At 37.1% G+C, this 27,886-nt stretch overlaps 1 protein-coding gene across 1 annotated transcript in view; it reads right to left on the bottom strand.

The window, feature by feature from the left end:
* The window catches only part of ctnnbl1 (catenin beta like 1), a 96,856-nt gene that overhangs the window by 32,752 nt on the left and 36,218 nt on the right, over positions 1 to 27,886 (bottom strand). Inside the window, exons 11-13 of the mRNA XM_015380442.1 lie at positions 20,190 to 20,371; positions 6,406 to 6,503; positions 3,858 to 3,938 (exon numbers count right to left, since the gene is read on the bottom strand). Coding sequence (XP_015235928.1) covers positions 3,858 to 3,938; positions 6,406 to 6,503; positions 20,190 to 20,371 — 361 coding nt within the window. The remainder of the gene's footprint in view (positions 1 to 3,857; positions 3,939 to 6,405; positions 6,504 to 20,189; positions 20,372 to 27,886) is intronic.

Raw genomic sequence — 27,886 nt, 5'->3', positions numbered from 1 at the left:
AAAGCCTAACGGGCCGTATACGGCCCGTTAGGCTTTGGGGGCCGTAGTATGCCCATGTCTGGGCTATCCTGAGCTATCTCTATAGTTATGCTGCTATAGACTTAGACTGCTGGAGGACATAGGGACCCCTATTTCATCATTCTGCTTCATTCTATCTCTATTCTCCCACTCTGCAGAATCTCTTAGTTCAATCTCTAACATTATGCCCTCTCTGCTTTTTCTCATAGTAGCTTTGCCACCCGGATATCATATCCGCTCTTTTTCGCCCTCATGTCCCTCTGTTGTCGGAAAAACTCACCCCCACTTCTACTGCCTCGGTCGTATCTAGACCCACAGCTAGTTCCCGATTCTCTTGCGCATAAATAAAAAATGTCTGCGTCCAGCTCACTGCGACACACTGCTGCGGGGAGTATAACCAGCCCTTTAGACACTGTCGTCGGACAACATGCTGTAATTCATAAATGTTTTAAATCAAGTTGGGTCCGGATTAGCCAGCAGGTGGGTCTGGATCAGACCTCTGCATTAGACACTTATCTGCAATGTATCCTAGATTATCTGTTTTCTACATGTGTCTATATAAATTAGGTTGCAGAGGATATTTAACAATATTAATTAGGTGCATTTTATTCAAAGGTCATGTAGTTATTGTGTCTCCACACAACTTATTTAGCTGGGCTCTGCATAAAATGGTTCTATAGATCTGGAAGGTAGCAGACCCCTGATCTAAATTCTAAGAGAACATCCTATAAAACCAGAACAACTTTAGATCTATAACTGCTATCAATGTTATTATTAACATGACGGAGCAGTGAGGTTAAATCTAACGGGAAACTACTGTGGCATTAACAAGGGTTACCAAATGAAGCAAATTGTCAATGAAGGAAGCCAAAAACATTTTGGAATGACTTCAATCAAACATAATATAAAGTTGTCAAAAGATGAGAAGTTTTCACCTTTATGCTTCAGTCAATCATGAGAAATGGATCAGTTACAGAGAGCAACTCAATGCATAATTAAACTCAAACAGGTTTGTAGCTCCTGAGAGGTCAGAACAACCCTCTGCTCTTTGCTACAAGATAAAAAGCTCAATAAGCACCATATTATCTTTGTTATTTTCATATTCACCCCACTTTTCATGGTTCTATTAGTTAACCTGCTTTTCAATCTGCTGTTCAGCTTGGTTCAAATTAATACAACATCAGAACTTTAATGTTAATATGGTGTAAGGAACGCAACTGTTTAGCTGTGCTACAAATGATAAAAATAGGTGTTTTATGTCACTGTTTGCCTTCTTGCTCCCTGAATGACTGCAAAAAGGGGCGGTTTGGCAATGTGCTTTCAAAGATAGCTGCACACACGGACAACGCTTTTTATCAGCAGGTTATCATAAAGCCCCATTTCCCCATCAGGCCAGAGGAGGCGAGAGAGCGATGGAGAGAGACAAGGGCAGAGAAAAAAAAAGAAAAAGAGAAGAATGTCAAACTGTCTGGCCTTTTCTTGGCAATCTTAACGTGCTGTCTGTCTAAGAAATTAATCTTCTGTCATCTTAAGATAGGAATCTCTCACTTATCTGTCTCCTCCCACACCTCCTTTGACTTTGCCGTTCCCTCTTTCACTCCAACCGTATCACCATGTCTTTATTTTCCATTTTACCAGGCTCCTCTTCAAGTATTTAGTGTTTCTGTGACTTTTTTTTGTCCGTCTACGTTACTGAAGACAGGAGAATCTTTTTGCACCATTATCCCCTGTCTGGTACCTTATCCTCCATCCCTCCATTAAGCTGTCTAACACAGAGCTGCCTGAATACCCCCAGAAAGACTTAAACTTTCCATTCTAATTTTTTTTTTTTTTATTCAGATAGTTTTGATTCTTTTTTTAACATTTACTTAAAGCTTTATAACATTGTTTGTAGTTAATATCTCAGCATCTGTGATGTTAAAAGGCTCTATTTGACAAAATAATAAACAAATCAGCGAATGTTGGCGGGTTGATTTGAAGTTACTGAGCCCTGCAGAACTATGAGTAACCATTTAAAGTCTTGCTGAATTATGTAACATTCCAGCAAATATTTACCATACCATTTTATTTCTAGAACATTTTGGAAACTGCATAAAAACTGACCAAAGTGCTTAGTCAAGGTTTGAGATGATAGTAGCAAGAACTGCAATTTCAAGATAACGTGTAGAACAGAGGGACTTAGTATTTAAGAACTGACCAAAGCATTTACATTTACATTAAGTTTGAGGCGGGGTTCCATTTATGTACTTTTTCTATGTTATAGGATGCTGAAAAAGTTAATCTGAACAGACAAGATAAAATTCAACTTTATCACATCTCACAGAGAAAAAAAATGGTGGCGGCGCCATCATGCTGAGGGGATATTTTACTTCAACAAGGGAAGGGAAGCTGGTCAAAGCTGATTGAAACATGAACGCAGCTAAATACAAAAAGAAAATGATTGTCAACAGTGGAACGGTTTGGATCCAAAGATATTAATGTGTTAAAATAGCCTAGTCAAAATCACATCCAAATAAGAAGCTGTAGCCGAGCTTAAGCTGTATTGTGATGAGAAAAAAAAAATAATTAACTAACTGCATGTTTCTCTGACATTTGTCAGAGAAAGTGCAAACTAAAGGTCCCATGTCAGTTCTGAAAGATCTAGGTTTTGATAAACTCTTATTGGCACTGAAGGCAGAGATCTTACTCTCTTAATTTATTTAAAAGCAGCACAACTCTGAAGGTTATTTTGTTTCATTACTATTTGTGTACTTTAGGTGTGAATTTGGAGTTGTAGATAGAGTTACATTCCAATTTTTGTATTCGTAGAATAAAAAAAATTTTTTTTTTTTAACACCTGTTCAAATTCTAAGTACAAGTACACAGCTTCTGTTCTAGAAGTTGCACATCAAAAATCTCTTACATTCTCAGTTTTGCTTCAAGTGGTTCAGAACTATTGTTGCAAAATTATTTGTGCATTGTAACTTTGGTGTTTTGTAACTGTAGATATTTTTAATCTTTCACAATTACAAAAAAAAGTTACACCTCTTTAAATTCTAGAGTACAAGTACACAAATTGTGTTCCGTGAGTTGCACATCAAAAATGTCTTCCATTCAGTTTTACTACAGCTGATCTAAAACAAATGGTGTAAAACAAATTCAAACTCGTATATTGAGAATCTTAAATATATCTAAAAAAAATTTTTTTTTCCTTAACACAAATACAAGTCAATGTATACAACTGCACAAATCTGCTTCTGTGCGTCACAAATTTAACTTTACAAGTTATGCCTTCATTTTTACTTTTGACACAAATGTCACACCGGAAAAAATTATGTGACTTGTGGGTAGTACTCTTGATCGGACAGCAGGGGGCACTTTTTTGGTATTTTTAATTCTACAAATACAAAACTTGGAATGTAACTCTCTCTACATCTTCAAATTCACACTTACAATGCACAAATATATATATATATATATATATATATATAAAATGCACAAGTAGCTATTCTACTTCGACTCTAAGATTGATCACCAACTGTTGCTTATGAGCATCATGCTAAATGGTTTACCCATCATTAATCAGACATATGAGGCATTCACCAGGAAGGCTTTTGCCAGTTAGACGGTATGTTTCATCACCGTATCGCTCATATTGTTGCTAAGACTTAGCCCATTGTGGTAAACATCGTCACTCACATAGCCAATGTGTTGTAAACACTGTACTCATAGCCTTCTACTGAAATATCAAAAAACTGTTGTCATATAACCGTTATTGAATAAAAAAATATTGCGATATATCGATACTGAATTATTGTCCTGCCCTGATAGAAATGCAGGATGAATATATGGATTCTTACATGTTTCTCTCCTTCGATCCTCTTATCAGCTTGCTGCACAGCCTCCAAGTATTTAAAATACAACTCCATCAGTCGATCAACCTGGAGATAAAATGACGAGTGTGACGGAGGGAAGGTGACAGAAGATTAGAACCACAGATCAGAATAAATATTTAACAGGAAGAGAAAAAATAAAAACGGCATAATATACTTAAAATAATATCACAATAACTACAGTTGTGCTTAGACTGTAAAAAGCTGGATGATTACATGAGTCAAACTATGTGGGGACAAAACTAAAATTCCTGCTTTTGAATGTTTGGCCTTCTATGTCAAACCTTCTATTAGGAAACTTGGACCAGGTTTAGGCTTTGGTTTTATAGTAGATAAAAAATAGTCTCTTTTACCCTCTTACTTCTCTAGCAAATTTCTAAAGTCATGTGATGAAGGCCTGCTAGTTGAGCCACCCAGAAGGCAGGACCTTCTGCTCAGTGGCCAAGGCCTTTTAGAAAGAAACATCTAAAAATTATGACTAACTTTAATTCACTGCTGAGTTTTACTGATGTTTTATTTGCCTAGTTTTAATCTGTCGTTTGTGATCTATGAAAGTTCAGACATACATGTTTTACCTACAAACTCTGCTGTCTAAGAAAAAAAAATGAAAAGAGACAGTTCTCCATTTTGCTTTCAAACCTTAGGGCTCAGTGGGGCGCCTTCAATGAACGGAAACCATAATGCTACACATTTGTTCCTTTCATCACTTTAAACAGATGATTCAAGGCTTAAATTAATAGTTAAAAAATAAATCTTTTCATAATGTTCCTGCCAAATTTTAACAGAAAAAAACAACACCAACAAATTGGTACACATCTATTATTCCCCATAAGTATAGAGGACCAATCCTCCCATAATTAAAAATAAATACAGAAATGAATAAATGCTCGATAAATAAATAAGCATACAATTAATTGCCTCAAAAAATACAATAAATAAATAAATGTAGGTAGAAATTAAATTATACAATGAGACATAAATGTATATATCTCTTTTAATTAGCTTCTTTATTTATTCGCTTTTGTTATAATGACCTTATTTATGTATTGTCCGTTATAATATTCAACTTTATTTTTTATTATCTGTATTATTCTTTTTTTTTTTTCCTCATTTATTTCTGCCTGTCGTATTTACATTTCTGTATGCATTTCTGCCCCATTATGCATATAAGGAGGGGTGTGTCTTACAAAGTCAACTTCTGCTCATTGGTTGGCGGCTCATCTTCTTAAAGGAAAATTCCGGTTTTTAACACTTTTAGCCCATTTTCTGTAGTGTCCAGGATGAAATCGAATGATCGACACCAAAATTTTGACGATTGGTCCTGTCTCTGCTATTTGGCTCATGCAGAATCCCCCCCTGGCTGCTTTAGAATGGCTTCCATAGTGCATGTCCGATAATGTCCTTAAAACAACCTTAAACGTTCTTTTTTTTAAATATGCTACTCACTGGGTCGTCAGCGCTGTTCAATGACGTTCCAAAAAAAGTTTCGTGAAGAAAAACCGTTCCTGTCTTGTTTTATTTAGCATTTTGTAAATCCCAGAACTATTTTTTCCGATACATCACAACCGCTTATAAACTTCCGCTTCCCGTTCGAATCTGAAGCGTTGCACACTCCAGACCACTAGTTGGCGACGGTATCCTCTACCGTCAAACTCAAAGTCCAATATGTCCTCCTCAAGAATCCACCTTTCGTATTCCATTTTCAGAGTTTTTTAAAGTGTTTAACAGAGACGTTAGCACCTCGACGTCGGAGTACACAGAGTGGAGCAGAAACACTTGGGCCTTGCGAAAAGACTACAACTAAGCGTAAACAGGCCCCATTTCCGTTTCCGGTGGCGGAGGGATATTGACTATTCCAACAGAACTCAATGGGATTTACAAAATGCTAAATAAAACACTACAGGAACGTTTTTTCTTTACGAAACGTTTTTTGGAACGTCATTGAACAGCACTGACGACCCGGTGAGTAGCATATTTTAAAAAAAGAACGTTTCAGGTTGTTTTAAGGACATTATCGGACATGCACTATGGAAGCCATTCTGAAGCAGCCAGGGGGGGATTCTGTATGAGCCAAAAAGCAGAGACAGGACCAATTGTCAAAATTTTGGTGTCGATCATTCGATTTCATCCTGGACACTACAGAAAATGGGCTAAAAGTGTTAAAAACCGGAATTTTCCTTTAACTCACAGAGTATTAAGTTAAAAGAACTCAAAAATTAATTTAATAAAATTACTGCAAACTGTTTACAAATATTAGAAGGGAATCCTAAAGGAATGTGAAGAATTTCATATAACAATGAATAAATAACTATTTCAGAGAAAAACAGTAAAAAATTCATCATGCAAATGACATGATTGTTCTGTGTATAATTTAGTCCACAAAGTCCATTAAACCAGTAAGATAACCAGTTCCTTTCTTACCTCTGATTCCACAGTAGAAAGTATATTTAAGTTAATTTAAAATAAACATCTACAGATTCAAAACAGCATTGGCAGGAAGAGGAGGAAAACTCACCTTTTCACAGTCGTTTTCTGTGAACTTGTTGAGGAGTCTGGTTCTCTGTTGGGACTTGAGGTTCCTCAGCATGGAAGCGATGACGGAGCAGACGTGTTCTGAGGAGGAGTTCAAATTAAAGCTGTAACTCACAAGCCAGGGTTTCTAGTCCTTGCAGAGAAATGTGGATATATAAATAAATATGTCTATAGACACTGTAAATTAGATAGAAAGGAGCTAAAAACCCAGTAGGACTTAAACTTAAAATTTCTGACCCAAAAGAACAAGTTAAACCACAGTTCATCTCAGCAAAGCCCTCAGCAGCAGCAACCTGATTAACATTTGATCATTTAAAATAACAGCATAAGCCAGCTTGAAGGAAAATGAGAAGAAACCGTAAATTAAATTTTGAAATGGGTTTTTTATTTCAGAGCATGCTGGTGCATGTGTAACAGTTTTGGCCGAGGCCGAATGAAGTTTCCTGCAGTGATAGAAATTTGCTCTTGGCAGCTTTGGGGCCATTTAGTGAGCAGAAGATCAGCAGACATGTTAATTGACTAAATTAGCAACACAAACATAATGAAACCCCTTGTTACTCATGCTTTGTAAGAAGGATCGCATTCACATCCCTTACTCACAGGCTCAGAGAGCAGGTGGAAATCATAACACAATATTTCTCCAAGATATTGGATAAAAATGCAGTGTACACAGGGGTGGGGGGTGTGGAGGGGGCGGGCACATTATGACATTGTTAAAACCTCTAGATATATACAAAGCGAAGGAAGAAAAATGTAATTGGACTTTATCAACAAGAGGTCAATATTCTCTCTCAATGAGGCTTTGCAGTTGCTAAGCAACAGGAGAGCAGGAATCAATCCCATTCCTGCATTTTAAAAAAGGGGTCTTGTTTGCTGTCGGCTTCCTTTGTGCAATCCCCCTATGACCCACGGTGTCTTTACTCACAAGGCATGAGAGCTGAGAAAACTAAAGACTGTAACACCTGCCACCGTCAGTTGTTTCAGAAGGCACGTAAATCCATCAACCGCATGAGCAGAAAGCCCAGAAAGTGCACTAAAACAACATACAACACAGCGATCGGGCAGATTGAAAAGCAGAGACCTAAGAAATCAAACAAAAAAAAAGACGTCAGGAAAAGCTCCTATAATGGACCACTGCAGCTAAAGGCATCAGCAGAAGCCTCCAACTTTGTGAAATAAGCCATCTAAAACCTAATGACGTTAAAGAGCCAGAAAAGGCTGATTTATACTCCACAGTAGCAAGCATTAACAAACTGGCATATACTACGCTTGAAAGGCGATGTACCAGTCCTAATCAATAGGAAAGTTTTATCTGAAAGAAGAAAGTTTGCTTTTTCCTCATCAACAGAGCAAGATTTTTTTGCCAGCGTATTTCAATGTAGCGGGCTGCTACATTCAAATTTGTCCTTTCTACACTGAAATACCCTACAGCTCTTTCCAGCGCATTTTAACACAAACACTGGTTACACTAAAAAGAATAAAAATAAACTGAATTTGGCCAACAAACTTACTTCCAATGAGCTTAACTGCCATAGAAACTGTATTTTTTAAACTAATTTACCACATTTTTGCACATATAAATAAGAAAAGGCAAACCCCGGGCCCTTCAGGCTCTGTCATTGACTAAACCTAGTTGTTTGCAGGCAGGTGAACATATGCACTACTGACATGCACTTTTTTCCTATCCAGTAAAACGTAGTAAACCCTGCCTTATCATTCCATGGCTCCAGACGGAACAGAGCAATGTCTCTGGGTCAATCTGACAGTTTGCATATCAAGGAGACAAATGAACATCGCCTCCAACATGGAGAAAAGATTGAAACAAAATGTGGAGCAATGAAATCAAATAAGAAAGGTGATATAGGTGTTGCAAAGAACGCGTTTCTAAAATGCCCTTTATGAGGGCGTCAAAAAGGCAGCATAAGTTTGGTTCCTTTAGCATTTAAACTGCAAACAGCCAAGAGCAAATATTGTGAATTTAACTAACATTCCGATTTCAGCTTTAACTGGAGAGATTATCTTCATTCCAGCCACTTATCCATGAAAAATTAATCATTAAACAGATGTTTAATGACAGCTTACCAGATGTCAATTTACTGTGACATCTGGTATTTATGCAATGTGTAAATAGGTCACAATTTAGTAATCATTCGAACAAAAAATCAAATCACATTACATTGACAGATTTTGCAGCTCGGTCAAACATTTGATTGCTTACAAAGAAAAATGGAGTTTAAACAGTTTATTACCCCAACCAATAAATGCGTCACAGTGCAATATTTTTGGCATTCGAGGAAACAAATGGTATTTTAGCCAAATGTCCTCTCATGCTACATAAAGCGTGTCTTAATTCATATTAAGGTAGGTTTGTATCTAAAGCACTGTTTACTCCCGAAAGATTTGTTTTTTGCTAAAATAAACTTTACAATTGGATGTCTTGTAGTGCTGTCTATGTGGACATTATTCTGGCAAGGTACTGCACATTTGTTTCAATCCAGCATCTGTGTCTACAACTCTCCATTTGGCGCCCTCCTCAGGTTTAAAAGGGGTTTCTGCATCTGATTTTTTACCATTTGATTACCGGTATCTGATATTATGATGCAACTGAGAGAACCTAAGGTTAGCAGCTCTTACCTCGGCTGTTGCTTAATGCAGATTTACTCCTACACACAGCGGCTTGATTAAGGATGGGAGATAAATTAAATAATTTTTTTATAACGGAAAATTAAAATATTTTAAAATAACCATTTTCATTATGTCATTTTATTAAAAAAACAAATGAAAATGTATCATAATAAAAAGCAGTGTGCATTTTTCAAGTCTAAAATAATAATTTTACATTATGTTTGCAAATGGGTCACAAGACAAAAAAATAAATGTTTGTTTCTCGAAAGCATTCGGTTCTGATATTCATGACAGTGCCCATGAAAACCACTGTATGTTGGGAGGAGGAGACGAAATCTAATATCCAAACTAAAACTAACCAAATCTGGGTTCAGGAATCTCTGAATTCCCGAACCCAGTTCAGTGGAGACAAGCAGCTCAGGTTGCTTGCCTCCACAGAAACTTTCTCTCTTTTCCGAGTTTCCTCTGCCTCTGGTAAAGATGGAGGAGAGATCTCCCTTGCCTCGTACTCAGTCACAAAACCATCAACACTGTGATCGCCTTGCTTGCCATGGTAGTGTCGCTGTAATTCTAAAAGCGAATGTTCAATTGACAGCCTCCAGAGGCCAGGACAAACCATGTTACTTTAAAAATCACACAGGACACCAACATGATCCACAAAGCAAAGCTGTTGTTACAATACCGCTGGTCAGCCTGCTTGATGGAACATGTCAAGCTTCACAAGTTCTTCCTGCTGCAAAATTGCATCCAAAACAGCTTTGAAACTAGCTATGTTGGCCAGATTGCAGGGCACGTTTCCCTTGACCGCCATTAATCAGTGGTAAACAGATCAAATATTCCACTGTCAGATGTTTTTCCTACTTTTATTCTTTTATTTCTCAAAACTAAAAATCCTTGTTTATTCATTCATGGATGGATTGATGGACAGAGACGGATACATATAAATATATGCTTTAATGCAACTTCTGTTAAAATTAAAACCTGCTGTATAAGAGAAACTGAAGCACTTTTTGTTATTGTTCTTAGGAAAAAGTCATGGAATCAGTGAAAATCCGGAATTCGGACATAAAACCCAGAAATCGGTCTCACCTCCACTCTCTTGATATTTAAATTTGTATCCTGCTAACAATGTTTAATCTTGAAGACAAGGACATGTCAGACATTATAAGTGTTCTGCTCCTCTGATAAATTAACCAACAAGACAAGGAAAAATGCAATTTGGCTGCAAATCAGGTTCGTCCGGTGAAAGGTTCCCTTGTTTTACTGTAGAACACGTTCTTTCTTGTACAAAGAGACAAGCAGGCTGACTGCCATTTCCAAAAGGACACTACTTTATCAGCTTGATCCAACTGGTAATTGATGTCACCACCTCCGTGCCCTGCTCAGAAGGCTATTGATCGCTGGCTCTGGAACGTTCTCTCCAGACGTTAAAACCCTACAGAAACTGCTCCTTAGAGATTTGTGAAGCCGTGGAAGCATGATTGGGTTGTGGATTCAAAAGAGGGAGTCAAAGCTAAATAAAACATATTCTTCATCTGGTTGAAGCTGACACCTGGTCAATAGTTACTTAAAAAAGTTCCTTTACAATGAGATATTTAATAATGATATAAAAGACTGAAGAAACATTGTTTTATCATAGACAATCACCTGTTTTCGCAGCAGATAATGCAAAGCCAAAAATCAGGATTTCCAAATCAACTCCAAAAAAAGTGGGGGGGTTGAATCCTTACCAGCAGGATCACATTTTCCAGTTTGAACAGTAAACATAAAAAATGACAAACTAATAAGGTTTTTTAAAATGGTTTTGTTAAAAAATGCTTTTGATTAAAGGTTAATTTACCCATGTTGGTTAGGTACAGCAATACGACTGATATTAACTCCCCAACTAAAGGGGGTGGTAAAGGCTCTCAGAGAGCCACCAATCACAAAGGCTAGATAACACTTACAGCCCTGCAGGAGTGACCTTTTCTTCATTAATCCTAAGGGCGATCACAACTACCAATAAAACAAATTTGTGGCTTGAATTAAAAGATAACATCAAACAAAGGGGTTTTAATGGTCTTTCTCCATCAGATTTAAAGGACCTAATAAAACAACACTCATCCTTAAGAACACTAAGGGGCAAATAACCAATTGCTTTCAGTTTTTCAGAGGTCCAATCTGAGAAGTAGAGGTGATCGTGCCAGAGCTGCTCTGAACTGTTAAGGTCCTTTTAAAGAGACAATTTTGGAATCAAATTGCTTCACATCTTCACTATTTTCATCTTTTAACTTTTAAAATGATTTAGTAGTTCACACCTTCTGTGTTTATCCCCCTTTTAAACTCCGTTCATTTTTTGTAATTTGGTATGTTCTCATTTTTTTGCATTGCAGCACTTTAATGCAACTTATTCCTTTTCAAAGTGTGACATAAAGGAAGTTGACATTTACAAATACATTTAAAGTCGTAGGGAAATGCCTGCTCCTACCGTTGCATTTCCGAATTCTCCCGAGTGTTGCCCGACTTTACACGAGTGAATAAAGTGAATTTGATTGGTCGTTTATGAAGGGGGCTGGGTTGTTGTGGCGGAAGGTTTGCAAACAAGTTTAGTTAGCAGCTTAGTGCTAGTAGGTTCTCAATGGGAAATTACATTGGGACCAAGTAGCTCTAAATTGGTGACTTAGAAACAACACTGTCAAGGAACGCTATGGACAGCGGAAACATGCAAGATGAAGAGTTTTGTGTCGGAGGTCGTGGATGAATCTCCTCCGTCATACATTTTTTATTTAGAGGAGGACAGCAGGGACGAAATGTTGTGGAAGAGGACGCCATGGCGGCAGAAGCTTGGTTTGGCGTAGAAGGCATACAGCCGTACATGTTTGGCCAAATTTAGGTATAGAGGCTGACTTATAACTAACTGGCATGAATAAGATAACGGAATAAAAACCCCACAGATTATAAGATAGGACATTTTTTAAATAGAACTTTTCTAACTTTTCCAACAATATGGTCTGATAAAGAGTAAATTTCTATACATGTTTAAGCCAGAATGATTTGACATTTAAATAAGACTCCCCTACAACTTTAAAAAACTTGGACTGAAATGCTTTTTTTTTTTTTTTATGAAAATCTGATTTGAAACAGTGGACCAAACAGTGGAAGGCTATACATTTTATCATGCAGATGATGAAAATATTAAACTGCTGCAGGCTCTGCTGGTTTGCAACTATAATCTCCCACTAATGTAAACTGTATAACAAGGTGAAGCAAATTATGTTGCATATTTTCAGTCTAAACTGTAAATGTGATTCTATTAAACACTTAACAACACGAGCAACCATTAACTTTAGTGGAGTTTATTTGAAAAAATCTAAAGAGAAAACTTGATTCCTGCAGGAGCTGACAGTTTAGTCCTGATGACAGAGGAGCAAACGTTCGAACCGACTGCTCTCTAGCCTGGGGAAAGCAATCAGCCTCCCACTCTCACAGAACAGTCCTGTATAGAGTCTGCATTCACTGCCTGAAAAAGCTAGTTTAAAAAATGGGCTCTGAGGACCTGGGATACCGTTTAAACTTGAACTTAAACTCATATTCCAGTTTTCAGTAATGCCAACCTTATCCTGCTAATTAAAACTCCAGCAATGCATCATCTGTTGTTTATTTTGCTCTGGGAATCAAATATTGACAACAAACAATTACGGAAACCTTGCAAAGAAAATGATGCAGACTCTCGATACCATTCAGCCAATGCAAAATTTGATTAGACTAAAAACCAAACTCAGAACCATAAGGAGAAACAAGCTCAACCGACTATTTTAGACCTGTTTAAATGTCAGTGAAAGCTGGGTGTCCAAACACATTTGTTGATATCATATTAAAATTTGGTGGATCTTCAACTTTTATCAGCGGTAAAAACCAGGTGAAGTTTAAGGGCAATTTTGGCTTCTATGTCCTCTATATGCATTTAAAAGCACAAAATAAAAATACTTGATAATAAAAATAGTAACGGAACTCTATTAATTTCACACTGGAGAAATTTACCTCTGCATCTAACCCCTACCCTTGGGAAGCAGTGGGCTGCCATTGTGTGGCGCCCGGGGAGCAGTGTGGGGGTTAAAGGGCAGATTATACTTCTGCAACCGCACATATCAAATGTCGCATACCAGTTTTGCTGGTATGCTTCTGCATTGTCGGTCTGGAATTTCTAGGGATGCACGACAGTTTCCTGCCAAAGTACAAGGGGGAGCCTATTCGAGAACTTTGGCAGCGCTGGCGGGAGTGATTATCTTCAGAACAACAATGGCGTGTCTGCAAGATGTCACAGAGATGGATCTAGAGTTGCTAAAAATCGAAGAGGAACAGGTTCTGTTAATGGAGTTGGCAAAAAGACCGCTTAACCTTTCGTCATAGTTGTCCATTGTAGTTGTTCCTCGGTTTTTAAAAATGGCACGCCCCAGCACCGAATCGAGAAGGACGACCACACAGACAGCTGGAGAGGCATACCGAGGACCAATCACAGCTGCTTTTTGTCTGCGCACTTTCCGCTAGAGGTCTGCGTGGGTTTGCGACCATCTGACGCATTGTCGGGATTTATTTGAGGTTGCAGACGACGGTTGCAGAACCTCTGCGTGGGTGGCATGGTCAGTTAAAGAAGACTGATGATTGCAGAGGCAATGCGTCAAAAGTACAAATTGGCCTTACGGGTTTTGCTCAAGAACCCAGAGTGGAGGCTGTGGGGATTAAACCGGGTACCTGCAACCTTTTTAGAGCACTGCTCTAAACACTAGGCCAACACTCCCCTAAAACTGATAGTGTTGATTGATAAACTATATGGTGTTACTACTCACTTCATGATGTGATTCTGAATACAAAAACCGACCCTTAAGTTTTATTACAGCAGGCCTAAGATTCTGGGTTTAACCCCCAGCTACATGTCAGATTCAAAAACCAATGAATAAATCAGAAATGAGTTTCCAACATAAAATGCTGCTTTAACAACTGTCAAACTGTTTATATTTGACAGCTAATATTTTAGGTTTGTAAAGTGTGTCATCATGCTCTCCTTCAGAAACCAACAGAGGAAGGAGGAAACAACAGAGTTTAGGTTGTCAGCTTTCTGGACCAGACATGATCTAGCAAAGAAAAAAAGTACTTGGCTCTTTGAAGAGAAAAATAATGCAAACACAATTTGTTTTAAACAGTCTGAGAAAAATAAAAATGCTTCAGTATTTTTAACACAGTTTCCATTCCTCTAATAGTTTTATAACCTTAAACATTTGTTAGAAAGCAAAAGTTTATTGGAAATTTATTCCATCCTGAGTAACGCAACCGTACATTAATAAAACGCTTTGAGCTAATAAACTCTTGCCACTGACTTACCCACTGAGTAATACATTTCTCCTAAGCGTTCTGCACGTCGCTTCCTTCACTACAGTTTTAACCATTTTAAAATTAAACACATAAATATGCCACAGCATATCCACATCCATGGAGATGAAAGCTGATGAAACCTCACAGCAGGAAAGACTAAGCTTGAACAACATGGTAATAAGATGCCTCTTTACACAGAGATCTCACTACAAAGCTTCCCTTTAAAACAAATTTATAATAGGATTACATGATAGCAGTCTGTCAACAAAGATCACAATCAAATGTGCTTCATGTAGAATGTTATTGATCCCAATCTGTGGTAATAGCAATCAGTGCTGGAAGGGATGATTAAGCGAGAGATGCATTTAATCAGCATTTGATTGAACTCTGTGATTTTTTTTTTTATTATTGTTTAATTCAGATTACCATGTTTCACTGTTATACTAATATATCTAACTATGTTTAGAGCAAAAGTACCTGGGGAGCCACATATTTTGTTAATGGAAAAAAAGTGCAATTCAGAAATTAAATTTTACAAAGCATTATATAAAAAAGGGTTTGAAAGTAACTGCTGCTTTCTCAGATTTAGTCTTTAAATGTATTTTTTTAAATTCATTTTTCATTCTCTATACATCTGGGGCAGGCTTTCCTGTGGAGGGAGGAGTGAAGAGGGATTTCTATAGGCCTGTGTGGGTGTTAGCAACAACATTATATTTATTTTATGTTCCTTTACATCTGTTTTGCAGGTGATGAAGCAGACAGAAGATGTTTCATCATCGTCTTCCTGTTACTTCCTTTTTCTTTCATCTTTTCTCCATTTTCCTGTTTTTCCTCTTCTATTCTACTTACATTGCAGTGTCCATATAATCTGTAATACTCCCTGCATGAATTATAATAAAGCTATTTTTATGCATAAATCAAGTGGAACACTATTGCGATAGCTGTACTGCTCCACCTGTGAAAGCAAAATGTGTTTGGCTCTTTTTGGGCATCAATACAATTATTCTTGTTGCCACATTGCCAGGCAGGACACTGTTTAAAAAAAGATTTTTATTACTTTGAGGGTTCGGAAAGCTGTATAAACGAAATGTCGAAACAAAATGACAAAGTTTGTCTAAGTCTAACTTAGGTTTACTAAACACTGCACTCATAATAAAAGAAATAGAAATAGAAAATCTACATTTGTGGCAAAAGAATAAATAGTAGTAATCTAACTGCTTGTTTAGACTTCTCTCATAAATATATAATGAACCTACAACCTCTGTTTTGTCTGCAGGAGCAGCTGCTTTAATAAAGACATTCTGTTTTCATTAGGGGGGCTTTTCCTTTTTCCTTTTAATGCAAATATCCAAAGAACAGCAGAGGCATTAGAATTTGACAGTTTCTCTAATACAGGTCTCTCTCAGCATGCATGCCTTCCTCATTACTTATTTGAGAGCATTCATTAGAAAAATAAGGGTCACAACTCGGGCATCTGCAGCTCTGGGAGCTTGTTTGTGTGGAATTTAAATTACATCAAGTACAAAGGCATCTGCGGTGTCTCTCAGCCTCACTCTCTACCAACACAAGGCGCATGCACATGAGCAAACAAACAAACAAACCCCTTTCCGAGTCAGAGTTGGAGATGGAACTATGACTATTGTGCCTCGCCATGTAAATTAGTTGTTTACTTCTGTTCCCTCGAACTCTCGCTCGCATCATTAGCCACCTAAATATTACAAGCGGCTGGTACCAATTTCCATCACACAATCTCATTTCGGTGGTAATGACAAAGTACATACACCAATAAACAGAAAGCCCAGAACAAGTAACTGAAATGTGACGAGAATGCTCATGAGCGACGGGATACGATTTGTCGTTTGGGGTTTTGTTTCCAGCCTTTCAAATTTTTATTTATTTATTTACTTATTCCCACATACAACCTCTTCATTCATTATGCTCCATTTATGCTAACCTGGCCTGGTGATCTCAGGTCATTTAGAGTGACTCCGTTTCAGAAAGGATTTTGCAAGGAACGATCTTCGCGCAATAGTTTGTAATAGAGAGCAATTAAATGGATTGGAAAGACAGACGGGACTAAAGAGGGAAGGACTTAGAGGTCCCTACCTCCTAATTACTTTTGTTTGAAGCATACAATAGTTAATTAATCTACAGTGTTATTGTGTTATTCAGAAGAACCCCTTGATTAATGACATTTTCAATTAGTAGGCTTATAGAGAGGGATGGTTAACTCAATATGATTTGCATTTTGACAGGCATCTCATTACACCTAAGGCACTTTGACAAACCAGTGGAGACGTGATGGAAAATCCTCTACAGGCAAAATTACTGAGAGTAAAGAACATGAAATAAAAGAAGATGAAATAAAGAAGCATTCAGACTTGGATCGCTCGTGATCATTAGAATAATAACTCACTTCCATACAAGAATCGAACTACATCGATCAAGGAAGTAGATATTTATAATGTGAAAACATTTTCATAAATGAATTCAAAGGTAGAGGCAATCCAAGATTGAAAACAGAATTAAAATAAATTCAATAAAAATGCCTAACAACGACTGCAAAGAAGTTATGAAAAGCTTTTTTAATCCTATTTTTTAGCATTATTAAAAGACTAAGACCATATCGTGTAGTTCTAATATAAAAGCAGAAATTCTTAGCAAATTAATGCACCTCAATTAACAAGTGCTTTAAGTTATCACCAACAGACATGTACAGCACATTTTAAATGCACTGTATGTGAGTGTTCAATGCCCAGAAAGGCTACCTGCGGAGCTCTGGATAGAGCATATTTACAATATGTTGTTGTTTTTTTTGTTGTTTCAGTAAACAAATTTCATTCGCATCCTAAATCTCGTGGCCAGTCATAAAAAATAAGCTCATTCTTCATATTTGGAACAAGCTTTTAATGATTTAATGTCAGTTTTGACCATTTCTTAAACATGTATTTGAATTCCTCTCTTAGGGGTGGGTGCTCTTCCCTGTCTGTAGGTTTGCAAATCTCAGAGCACATGGGTGGGATGCAGGAGGGGAAGTTTATCTTCCATAATTTTCCTTTTGCTTTTAATTTATTTGAGTCTCTTGTTGATAATCGACACAAAAGCAGACAATCTGTTTTTCTCTGCACAGCTAGAAAAAAAACAACCGACACGGATGAAACTTTTGAATGTAGCCAAACAAACAATTTAAGCCATTAAGAGATTCTAATATTCCTTTTATTTATATCTTATTTCCCGCTAGTTTAGACCTTCTACCTCTCACTCCAGCAAGGAGGCTTTAGAGCAGACAGGAAAATCAATCAAGATTGGACGGATATCAAACAGACGGGATGAAGAGGGAGCAAAGTGACGCATGAGCGAGCGACTCTATCGAAAAAGCGTGAGACGTCAAATATCAGTAATAAAGATGCAGACAAATTTACGCCACAGCTTTTACTATTTTTGTTTCGTTTGATTTTAAAGATTGCATTTTAAGCAGTTGATTTTATTTGATGTTTCAAGTCGGAAGGAGGCAGCTGTTCCAACCGTTGCATTTCCCAATTCTCACGAGTTGTGCCCGGCTTTACACGAGTGAATAAAGTTAATGTGATTGGTCGTTTATCAAGAGGGCGGGATTGTTGTGGTGGAAGATTCGCAAGCAAGTTTGATTGTGGTCGGTTTATCGTAAGCATCTTGCTAACCAGTTAGCAACCTAGTGCTAGTAGGTTCCCAATGTGAAATGACATTGGGACCAAGTAGCCCTAAATTGGTGACTAAGAAACGACACTGTCAAGGAACGCTATGGACAGCAGAAACATGCAAGAGGAGGAGAGTTCAGTGTCAGAGGTTGCGAAGGACTCTCCTCCGTCATACATTTTTTTATTTAGAGGAGGAAAGCGGGGACGAAGATGTTGCGGAAGAGGACGCCAGGGCGGCAGAAGCTTGGTTTGGTGTAGAAGGCTTAGAGCTGTACATGTTTGAGCCCTTGCCTCGCAACGCTGCCAGTTCTATTAGCTCTACGTCTGCTGAAGACACAGACGTCCATCCCCGTGAACACTGGGATACTATTTCTTATTTCAACCATTGAGTACGGTGGCTGGGAAGTGCAAATCAACAATACAAAATCTGAAACACTTTTACAAATTTTGAAACAACTCTACATTTGAGAGAACAAATTTACAACAAGTGAAACACTTTTACAAATCATAAAACAAATTTACATTTCAGAAAACAAAATTACAACAAACGAAACACATTTACAAATCATAAAACAAATTTACATTTCAGAAAACAAAATTACAACAAACGAAACACTTTTACAAATCANACTTTTACAAATCATTTTTCTGAAATGTAAATTTGTATTATGATTTGTAAAAGTGTTTCGTTTGTTGTAATTTTGTTTTCTGAAATGTAAATTTGTTTTATGATTTGTAAAAGTGTTTCGTTTGTTGTAATTTTGTTTTCTGAAATGTAAATTTGTTTTGTGATTTGTAAAAGTGTTTCGTTTGTTGTAATTTTGTTTTCTAAAATGTAAATTTGTTTTATGATTTGTAAAAGTGTTTTGTTTGTTGTAACTTTGTTTTCTGAAATGTAAATGTGTTTTATGATTTGTGAAAGTGTTTAGTTTGTTGTAATTTTGTTTTCTCAAATGTAAAGTTGTTTCAAGATTTTTAAAAGTGTTTCAGATATTGTATTGTTGATTTGCACTTCCCAGCCACCGTAATAGCGTATATTAGCTGTGACATATGAATCAAGATGATATGACCGAAAAAAATTTGATTGACAGAAGAACTTTGATATATGATTGGCTGAATTTAGGTGTTCAGGCTGATTTAATACTAACGGGCCTACATAAGATAACGTGGAAAAAAACAACACTTTTTTTTATATATAGTAATTTTCTAACTTTTGTGACAATATCATCTGATTAAGAGTGCATTTATATACATGTTTAAGCCAGAATGATTTGACATTTAAATATGACTTTGCTACGACTTTAAGTTCTGTGCCTTGAAAAACACAAACCAAACACTTATAGGTAACATTGATAGCCTCACACGGTTGCTGTAGATTCGTTAGCTTAACATCCATGATTGAAATATCCTGTTTCAGTTCATTTCCTATGGGAGGGAGGGGGATATCGCGAGTTGTATTTCTGTTATTGGCGCCATTTCCTTGCTAGCTGAGTGTGAGGCGAAAGGGAGAATAAAAGGGAACCTAGAAAAAGACAAGAGAAAGTCCAGCAGAATATGTAGTTATTTAAAATTTGTAACATATTAAATGGAAAAGAATAAAGCATTTAAACTTCAAGGTGACCCACTGCTGAAATATAAAATTCAATAACAGAGATCAAAGTATGAGTTCATTAAAGGTTCATGCGCGATTAATTTTAAAGGCAGATAAAACTTTTATGTGTAATAAAAGGTGATAAAACAAGACAGAGTAGACAAAGTAGTGCAATAGTGGAGATTTGCATAGTGGAGAAGTGCAGAAAGCTTTCATGTTTAATTGAAAATAAAAAAAGGCAGCCAAACTTTCTTAAATATTAAACATCTTCCCTCTTTTTTGACTGAAAAAGACATAGTTTACTAAATGACGTGACGAGAGATGTTAAGATGTTTAATTTTCATAAAACATGCACCTTTTTAGCAGGTAACACAAGGTTCTGCATAACCAAAGTCTAAAAATATAAACTTAAGTTCCTCGTTTTTACTATTTAAAGAGGTCAGAACTGAGCTGAATATTTGCAACAGATTCCTGTCCTTAGAAAAAATAAGTCCGAGCTGCTTCGGATTATAATTAGAGACTGACCTTCGTGCTCTTTCTCTGAAGTACCAGTTTTCTTCATCTTCTTTGGGGTTTTCATAAAAAGTGGGAAGATGGTCCGTAAGCCCAGAACATCCACAAACTTATGGCAGTTATCTGCTCCCTCTGGACCAATCATAGCATGGTCCAGGACCTTCAGAGCACTGGTTCGAGACAACTTCTTTTCTCTGCAGAGGAGACATCAAAAACAAAGTCAGTAAAAGTTTTAAAACAAGCTTTGAACTAATATAAAGTCTTATTTCCAGCAGGCAGCCAGACAGTATATTCTTGATCATATCTTAACAATAATAAAATGTGTATATTGCTTATCAAATTAAAACTGGAAACAAAAAAAGAAAGTCAACACTTTGCACACCAGTGACTGCCTTTATGTGTCACGACCCTAAATATACACTTAAAATGCATCAAAAGTACTAAATCATCCAGATAATTAATATCAGTTCATTGATTCCAAAGGAAATGTAACAAAATGAGACATAAAAAAATCCTAGTGAAAGAAAATTAAACTCTGCCATTAGTAGTTTTTCCTGAGAACAAAATTCAACTGAAGCTTCCAGCTCTTCTTCTCCAGATTTCCTGTGGTGTTGGTAATGTTTCAGCATGGCTTCAGTTTTAAACACATGACGCCTATAGGATCTGCTTCATGATGGAATCCAACCTCCACTACTGTGCTTCTAGGTTGATGATAAGCAGAGCATGTGAGCGGAGCGGAGCAGAAGAAATATGGCGGAGGGCAGAGCTGTTTTCAATTTAAAGGCCAGAGCGAGTATTTTGCTCCACCTTGTTTGGCTTAAAACCTAGGCCAATGCCTATGCTGTAGTCTGTGCATATGATCTTTTATAGTCTATGTTTCAACTTTACCACGGAATCCCCGGGACGAGGATTGCATATTGTGTGATAAAAAGTGGAATAAAATATCATAAAAACATACACTAACCACACTTAACAATCCAGAGTGGGTTTACATAAAGTGATTGTTGTGGTAAGAGCCTGTTTTTGAAAATGGATCGCACACATGCATTATACGTTATCTCATTTGCAATGCGATGCAATGTGACCTTTTTTAATGTACTCTAGTAAAATAAATTAATACTTAAATAGGAAACGCGGCAACATGAATGGAGTGAGGCGTTACGTTCACAGCTGGGAAACAGTGCGATAATTTAACAGCCAGTTAAATAAGACAATACACATGTATCGGTCACATCATAAGATCCAACGCCTTGTGTCCCAGGGTCCTGGCATGATTACAAACTGAAAGTTTGAGCGAGCGTGGAGCGAATTTGCCGGAGCGGCAGGAAAATTAAGGCGAGTGGCGGAGCGAATAAGGGAACATCCTCTGATGTAAGTAAATGTTTTTTAGGCTTTTTACAATGGTGACATCATGGCAACAGATCTCTACTTTTGTCCAATCTGCATTAATGACTGTTCCAGATATTTGCTCCAGATATCATTCCTTCAGGATATTTTAGGCTTATTCACTATTATATAAACTCTATGGGACTCAGATTAAATCCTGGACTCCTAAATCAAAGACTACCTGACAAACTTAAGAGGTGATCAGCAGCACAGAAGAACCACAGGGAACTGTACTCTCGCCAATCATTTTCCATCTCTGCACATCGGAGTTCCAGTCAAAGTCAGTGCTGTCATTTTTACAAGTCAGTAGCAGAGAATAGGATCTGGTCTTCCATCATATGCAGGTGTAGCAGCATCAGAGTCAGTGACTACAGGAGATACTTCCTGCCCACAGACCTGACAGATCTCTAACCTGACTCCACCAGATGGATTTGCTCCGCATATCCAGCTGGAAACCTTCCGTTGAAGTAATTTTGGGAAGGGGCGAAAATACTGGTTAGCTGATTGGCCTATGTTGGTGATAGACGGGCCGAATAAACCAATCAGATCAACGAAGTATATGACGTACTAACAGCCAGGCTAACTCTTGCCGAAACCAGTCGGGAGAAGAGCAAAAACATCCTTTCCTCTGAGAAAAGCCTCCAGAGCGGTGTTTTGCTCTTCTTTCAGTGAAGAAATACTCTGTAATTCCGATAAAACTTGCTCGATAGCCACGCTAACGCTAGTTTCATCGGCTGAAGCCGCCATGTTCTTTAGACTGAGCTGTCGCGCTTCTTGTTGCGTCACACCTCAACCTGCCTCAAAGCCAACGCTGATTGGACGTTCGTTTGGTGAACTGCTCCAAATTTTCTTTAATGGAAAGTAGCCAGACTGATCTGCGAGTGAAACCTTGAAAGCTTGCGAGATCAGGATCGTCTCACAAGGCTAACAGATCTCCACACCTCTACATAAACCTGCCTAGTTTGAGTTCCTAAAACTTTTCTTATCTTGTGCAACGGTCAAAACTGGGCCACTCTAATCTTTAAAGTCTTTTTCTATTTTAAAATGTAGACATTTCTGTTTAAATGCCAAGATTCTATTTAACACTAAATATTTAAGAAGTAAAACATTTAACCTGTTGGATTATATTAGCTGTATGCACCATAAAACATGTAACAGCAAAGTGACTGAAATGTTTCTTTAAATCAGGCACTTTGGTTAATGGATATTTTACCCCTGCTTTGGGATCCGGTGTAATTTAGAACAGCTGATAGTGAAAATCTTTAACTTGTCAAAGCTGGACTGTTTAATTCTGATTATAAATTATTTTAGGTTTTAAGATTCAGTTTAAAACACTTAGCCATAATAGCAGTGGGTAAAAGATGAGATTTTATACAGAACATTTAACATAACGGACAATGATCTAAACATTAATGTAAAAAAACATCTTGGTAATACAATTGTTTCCTTAAATAATAGATTAAGGGGTAAAGTCTTAAAACCTATTTTTTTTTCTATTAATATTCTTTAAAAGATCAAATAAAATTCTATGATTTCAAGGCTTTTCCAGACAGAGATCCCTGTGAATATTCTCTTTTGATCATTTCAAAGCATTTGTCATTGAGCTAGCCACACAAATAATGTTCATTCCTTTCATTCATCCATCACTGCAGTTTTAATATCGGACAAATATCCGGCAGAACAAACACGAATACGTTTCCCCTCATCGAGGCCTTGCAGCGGTGAAAAGCAGCAGCCGTTCCTTCGCTTACATCTCTTATTCTACCCTACATGTCCTCTTAGGAAATGTAGCTGTCTGTCTGAGTGTCATTTCCTCCCCATTTCCACCAATGACAGATGACAGAGTTTATCTCAGAGGAGGGACACATATTTCAGGCAGTTGTGTCTGGTTCTGCAGACAGACACGCTGGAGATGATGGACGGCTGAGGTGGGACCGTGGGAGTGATGTGCAGTAGACTTTCCGAATGGAAGCCAAAGCAATCCGGCCTGCAGATGGAAAACATAACTCGACAATTTGGAAGCAATATTTTACTGAAACTCTGAAGGAGTCTGTGAGCCACGGCGAGTGATAGAAGGCGACGCCTTTTTTTCTTTTAATGCAATAGCTTGTAAAGACTTAGTTTAGGAGTTTTTTTTATCTGTGCAGAGCAGTAACCATTATATGAAATATTTAAATGATGTCTCAAAGAACTGACAAATGGAAAGTGAGGCAAACCCTTAATATTAACGTTGATTTAAACTCTTAATTAGACAAGCTGTTGATTGGCTCCATGATTCAACCTCAATGCCCCAGGCTGTGTATTTCTAACTGATTTTTTCCCCCACATTAACAAACAATGCCCTCAGCTAAGAGGATGTAAATAAAGAGAGAAGGTTGTGAGTCAGAGTCTGTGTTTATAAGTGTTATATTGCTTTGTTGCGATGGTGGGGATTGGAAATGCAATAAGCCTCTGCTTCCTCCATCCCATTTTATAAACTATGGAGTTGAGTTTGTTGGAATTTTGCTGTATGTGTAAAATGTTATCAGGTTTAATAAATGCACTAAAACAATCTGTATCATTAGGTTAGAATAAACAGGTTTTATTAACTTAAAACTGTAATAAATTCTAACCTCAATGCTGTTCTGCAGTCATCTGTAGTAAAAGAGACTAAATCCACTCTTAAAAGAAATAACTTATAATTTGAATCTATTTATGATTTAAAGAATAAAATAAAAATGAAGCATAAGAAAAGATGAGCTGGGACTGTGTGCGGTTTATGTTCTCCAGAGATCCATCTCTCATCTTTATTGAATATCTTTGACTGTTAAAAAACATCCTCTGACGTTAAATAGATTATAATACAGTTTCGCAGCATAAAGACAGTGAGTCAGAATTAGATTTTAATCCTGACCACAGACGTCTCGTCTCTGCTCTCACCTCAGAAGCAACATCACACATAAGAATGAGTCAGCGGATCGCTTTATTAATGGTCACAGCTTCATCTCCTCCACAGAATCTGGAGCAACTCTATACTAGATATATGGTGCTGCCATGGGGTCAGAAAGGCGGTTTTAGATCTGAAATTAAAGCTTCTAATTCTATGAATGAAGCCTTTCAGCATCAATGTGTCGATTTTCACCCATAGAAACATGGACAAAAAAACAAGAGCCAATGTGAATAAAAGTCAGTTCTTGTAGCTGCACCTCTGCTCTAAAATCTGCCTCTTAAAGCTCCATGACCTATAACTGAACTGGTCCCGCCTAAATCAAAGTTCTAGACTTTTTTATTCTGATCAAGTTGTAACAGTCCGTTCACATAAAACACAAAATCTGCAAAAAATAAAATTAATAAATTAAAATCAAACACACAGGTTTCGTGTGCTTTTTTTCGCTGGACATTTTACCAGAAAATCCCCTGCCGGCCGACAGTAATTACAGCAGCAGCCAATCAAAATGGCCCTTCCCAGTCAAAAGTCCGCCGAATGGCGGCAAAGTCCCCTCCAACTTCCAGCCACTTGCCTTCTGATGGGTGTGCATATTTTTTTACTCTGACTCCACCATTTCACTGAATTACAGGGTCTGAACAAACGATAACGCTTCTCATTAGATCTTAATGTCCACGAATCATGATAGAAAGAATATTTTAGATGTTGGAATTGTACATGGACCAGCCAAGGGCTCATTAATGAAAGTGGGAAAAGTTTGAATGGCTACTACTGTCACTGAATATGCTGGTTGTCATTCTGATCCAAAAATGACAACTACCGGTAGTCATTCTTGGGCTAAATTAAAATGTTGTTTTTTTTTTCAAAGCAACCAACCAACCTTTTTAATAGCTTGCTCTACTTCATCCTTTGTCAACATTAGTTTCTCTATTTCTTATTTTTATTGAAAAAAACTTGTTTACGCTGAGCTCCTTCACCCAACATCACAACCACATCTAATTCCTGATTGGTTTTCATGAGGCAAATATACACAAAAGATTTTTTACTCTTTTGCAGCTGTGGTGGTGCACACGCTTTGCTGTATTCTCCAAAAACGTGTCTTTCACCAGGCTGGAATCACGACTTTAACCTCGCTCCCAGGCCGCTCTCAACATAGGAATAACATGTTCACCGTTCTCTCAAGAACGCACCTTAATAGTTAAGAATGTGTCGAATCCTCTGATTTCATCTACCTTGATTTAAACCTGTGTTCTATGTTTTTTATCTCTGTATTTTTGTTATAAACACATTTTGTTAAACACTTTAGTCACCATTATTATAGATGTGGACAGGAAGTGTAATCATCAACATTTTTACGCTCATTTTAAAGCATCGCATTAGAAGGCCTAGATGAAAACAGACATGATTATTTAAGTGTAACTTGACTAACTGCAACACATCCATTTAAGCTTCATTCTATTACTTATCTGTGGTTTTGTACTCAATTGTCATCTTTACTTCCTGTTTCTTTACAGCGAAACCCATAATCCAAACTTTGCACTGCCTGGTTGATTCGCTCCAAGGGACGGAAATCTCTCTAATTTGTGTTTCTCTTTTCCAACATTTGAAAACTTCAGTCAAAATTTCCAACATTTGCATTATAATTGGATGGAAACACAGCTATAGTCAAAACATGGGGGTGCTGGTACAGGCAAAGTGACAACATTAATGGTTTATAACTTACCAAGTTTGAGAAGAAATTATTGATGGCAATGTTTCATTCTGTTACACGAGAAAATAAAGGGTTAAACTTTAAATAATTACATTTTAAAGGCGATAGTTTTGTCATTTATAAGTGATTTAGTTTATTTTATTGAAAGATAGTTGAAACGTTCCTTTTTAATCAAACGGCGGCCAAGTGAGAGAAGTTGGGGAACCGCCAACTGAGGCTGAACTAAAGGGAACTCATCTATAGGTTTGTCCTTGAAGGTCTACCCCCATTAGCTGGCTGCTGAGAGTCCTTTGAAAAATGGGGACCATTCACTATTCTCTCACTACATCTCTACAAAATGACCATTAAGTCATAAAACTACGAAGTGGAAAACCACAAATAGTCTTCCTCGTGGCGCCTGAGATTAATTGGATCCTTGATTAGTTTTAGGGCTTTAAACCAATTTGTGTTGAAAAAGGTCCTGTCCCATTTTAAACTCCGTCCCAACATAATGGGCAGTTTACAATTACTCTGCCAGCATGCCTGTTTGTTTGTTTCAAATGTTTTAAGGCTTTTACTTGCTTTTAAAAACAAGTAGATTTATTGAATATTAGTTTATATATCTAAAAACGTAAATCATTAGGGAATTTAGGATACTTAATCCCTAAAATCTTTAATACCATATTAGATTAACGATAACTTTTGTTTTAGTAGGTTGGTTTCTTCCAGCACTGAGCCTTTTTGGTTTTTAAATCTTATGTTAATACCATAACGCTGTAACACTTGGACATTTTTGCAATAAGTTCCACAATATTTGGCTAAATTTGATCAAGCTGCCATAAATGATTATTTGCTTTTTTTAAACAGATAGTTTTGATTCTGTCCTAATGAGATATTGATCCCAGTCTTAAACCCGTGTGTCCAATGATGTGATTATCGTTGTACAGGAGCAGAAGCTGTGAAGGCTTCATAAATGCATGTGATGGGTCTGCATGAGTGTTTAAGGTCAGCTCTCAGCCGGGCTGCACTCTGCTGCCTTGTAAGTCTGCCACTCTCCTCCAATCAATCAACAGTTAGAGAGAACTGGGAGAAAAAGAAAAACCTGTGAAATGAGCTTTTAAGGACCAGAAGGTTTCTGCACTGACCTCTAGATGGAAGGGTTTTTTTTCTCTCTTTTTAACTGAAGAATTTCAGCTAATTTATATAACAACTCTTCAAAACATGCAATTTCAGTCAGAATATCACACGTTTAAGAGCTTTTTATGATAACTACAGCCTCGACTTTTTGAACAAGGGTCTATCTGAACAGATCACTTTAATTTGCAAAGATTGTTAAAAAGTATAGAAACCCTATTTTAGTGCCTTATTTTACCTTCATATAAAAAGAGAAAAAATAAATCTTAATAGTAAAAGTTGTATATAATAAAATGTATTGCACATACATTTAATCTTTTTTAAATATTCCAGGCCATCTTGATCTGCATTTAAGAGTTACAGTATGACAATGGTGTGGTTTTACAAAATATGATTCTTTTATAATAGTAAGTTAATTTAACAGCCTCCTAATATAATAAATGTATTTAATGAGTTTTAAAAATTTGACAAAGCACCTCCTCAGCCCCATGGATAGATTTATTTTTTTTTATTAAAGTAAATTTAAAGGGGAACACAGGTTTTTTTTTTTTTTACATTGGGCCCTTGACTTTA

This window comes from Cyprinodon variegatus, unplaced genomic scaffold, assembly GCF_000732505.1.
Source record: "Cyprinodon variegatus isolate N-32 unplaced genomic scaffold, C_variegatus-1.0 Scaffold214, whole genome shotgun sequence".
NCBI classification, from domain to species: domain Eukaryota; kingdom Metazoa; phylum Chordata; class Actinopteri; order Cyprinodontiformes; family Cyprinodontidae; genus Cyprinodon; species Cyprinodon variegatus.
Note: the sequence above shows the minus strand (reverse complement) of the source record. Positions and strands in the feature narration are given on the sequence as shown.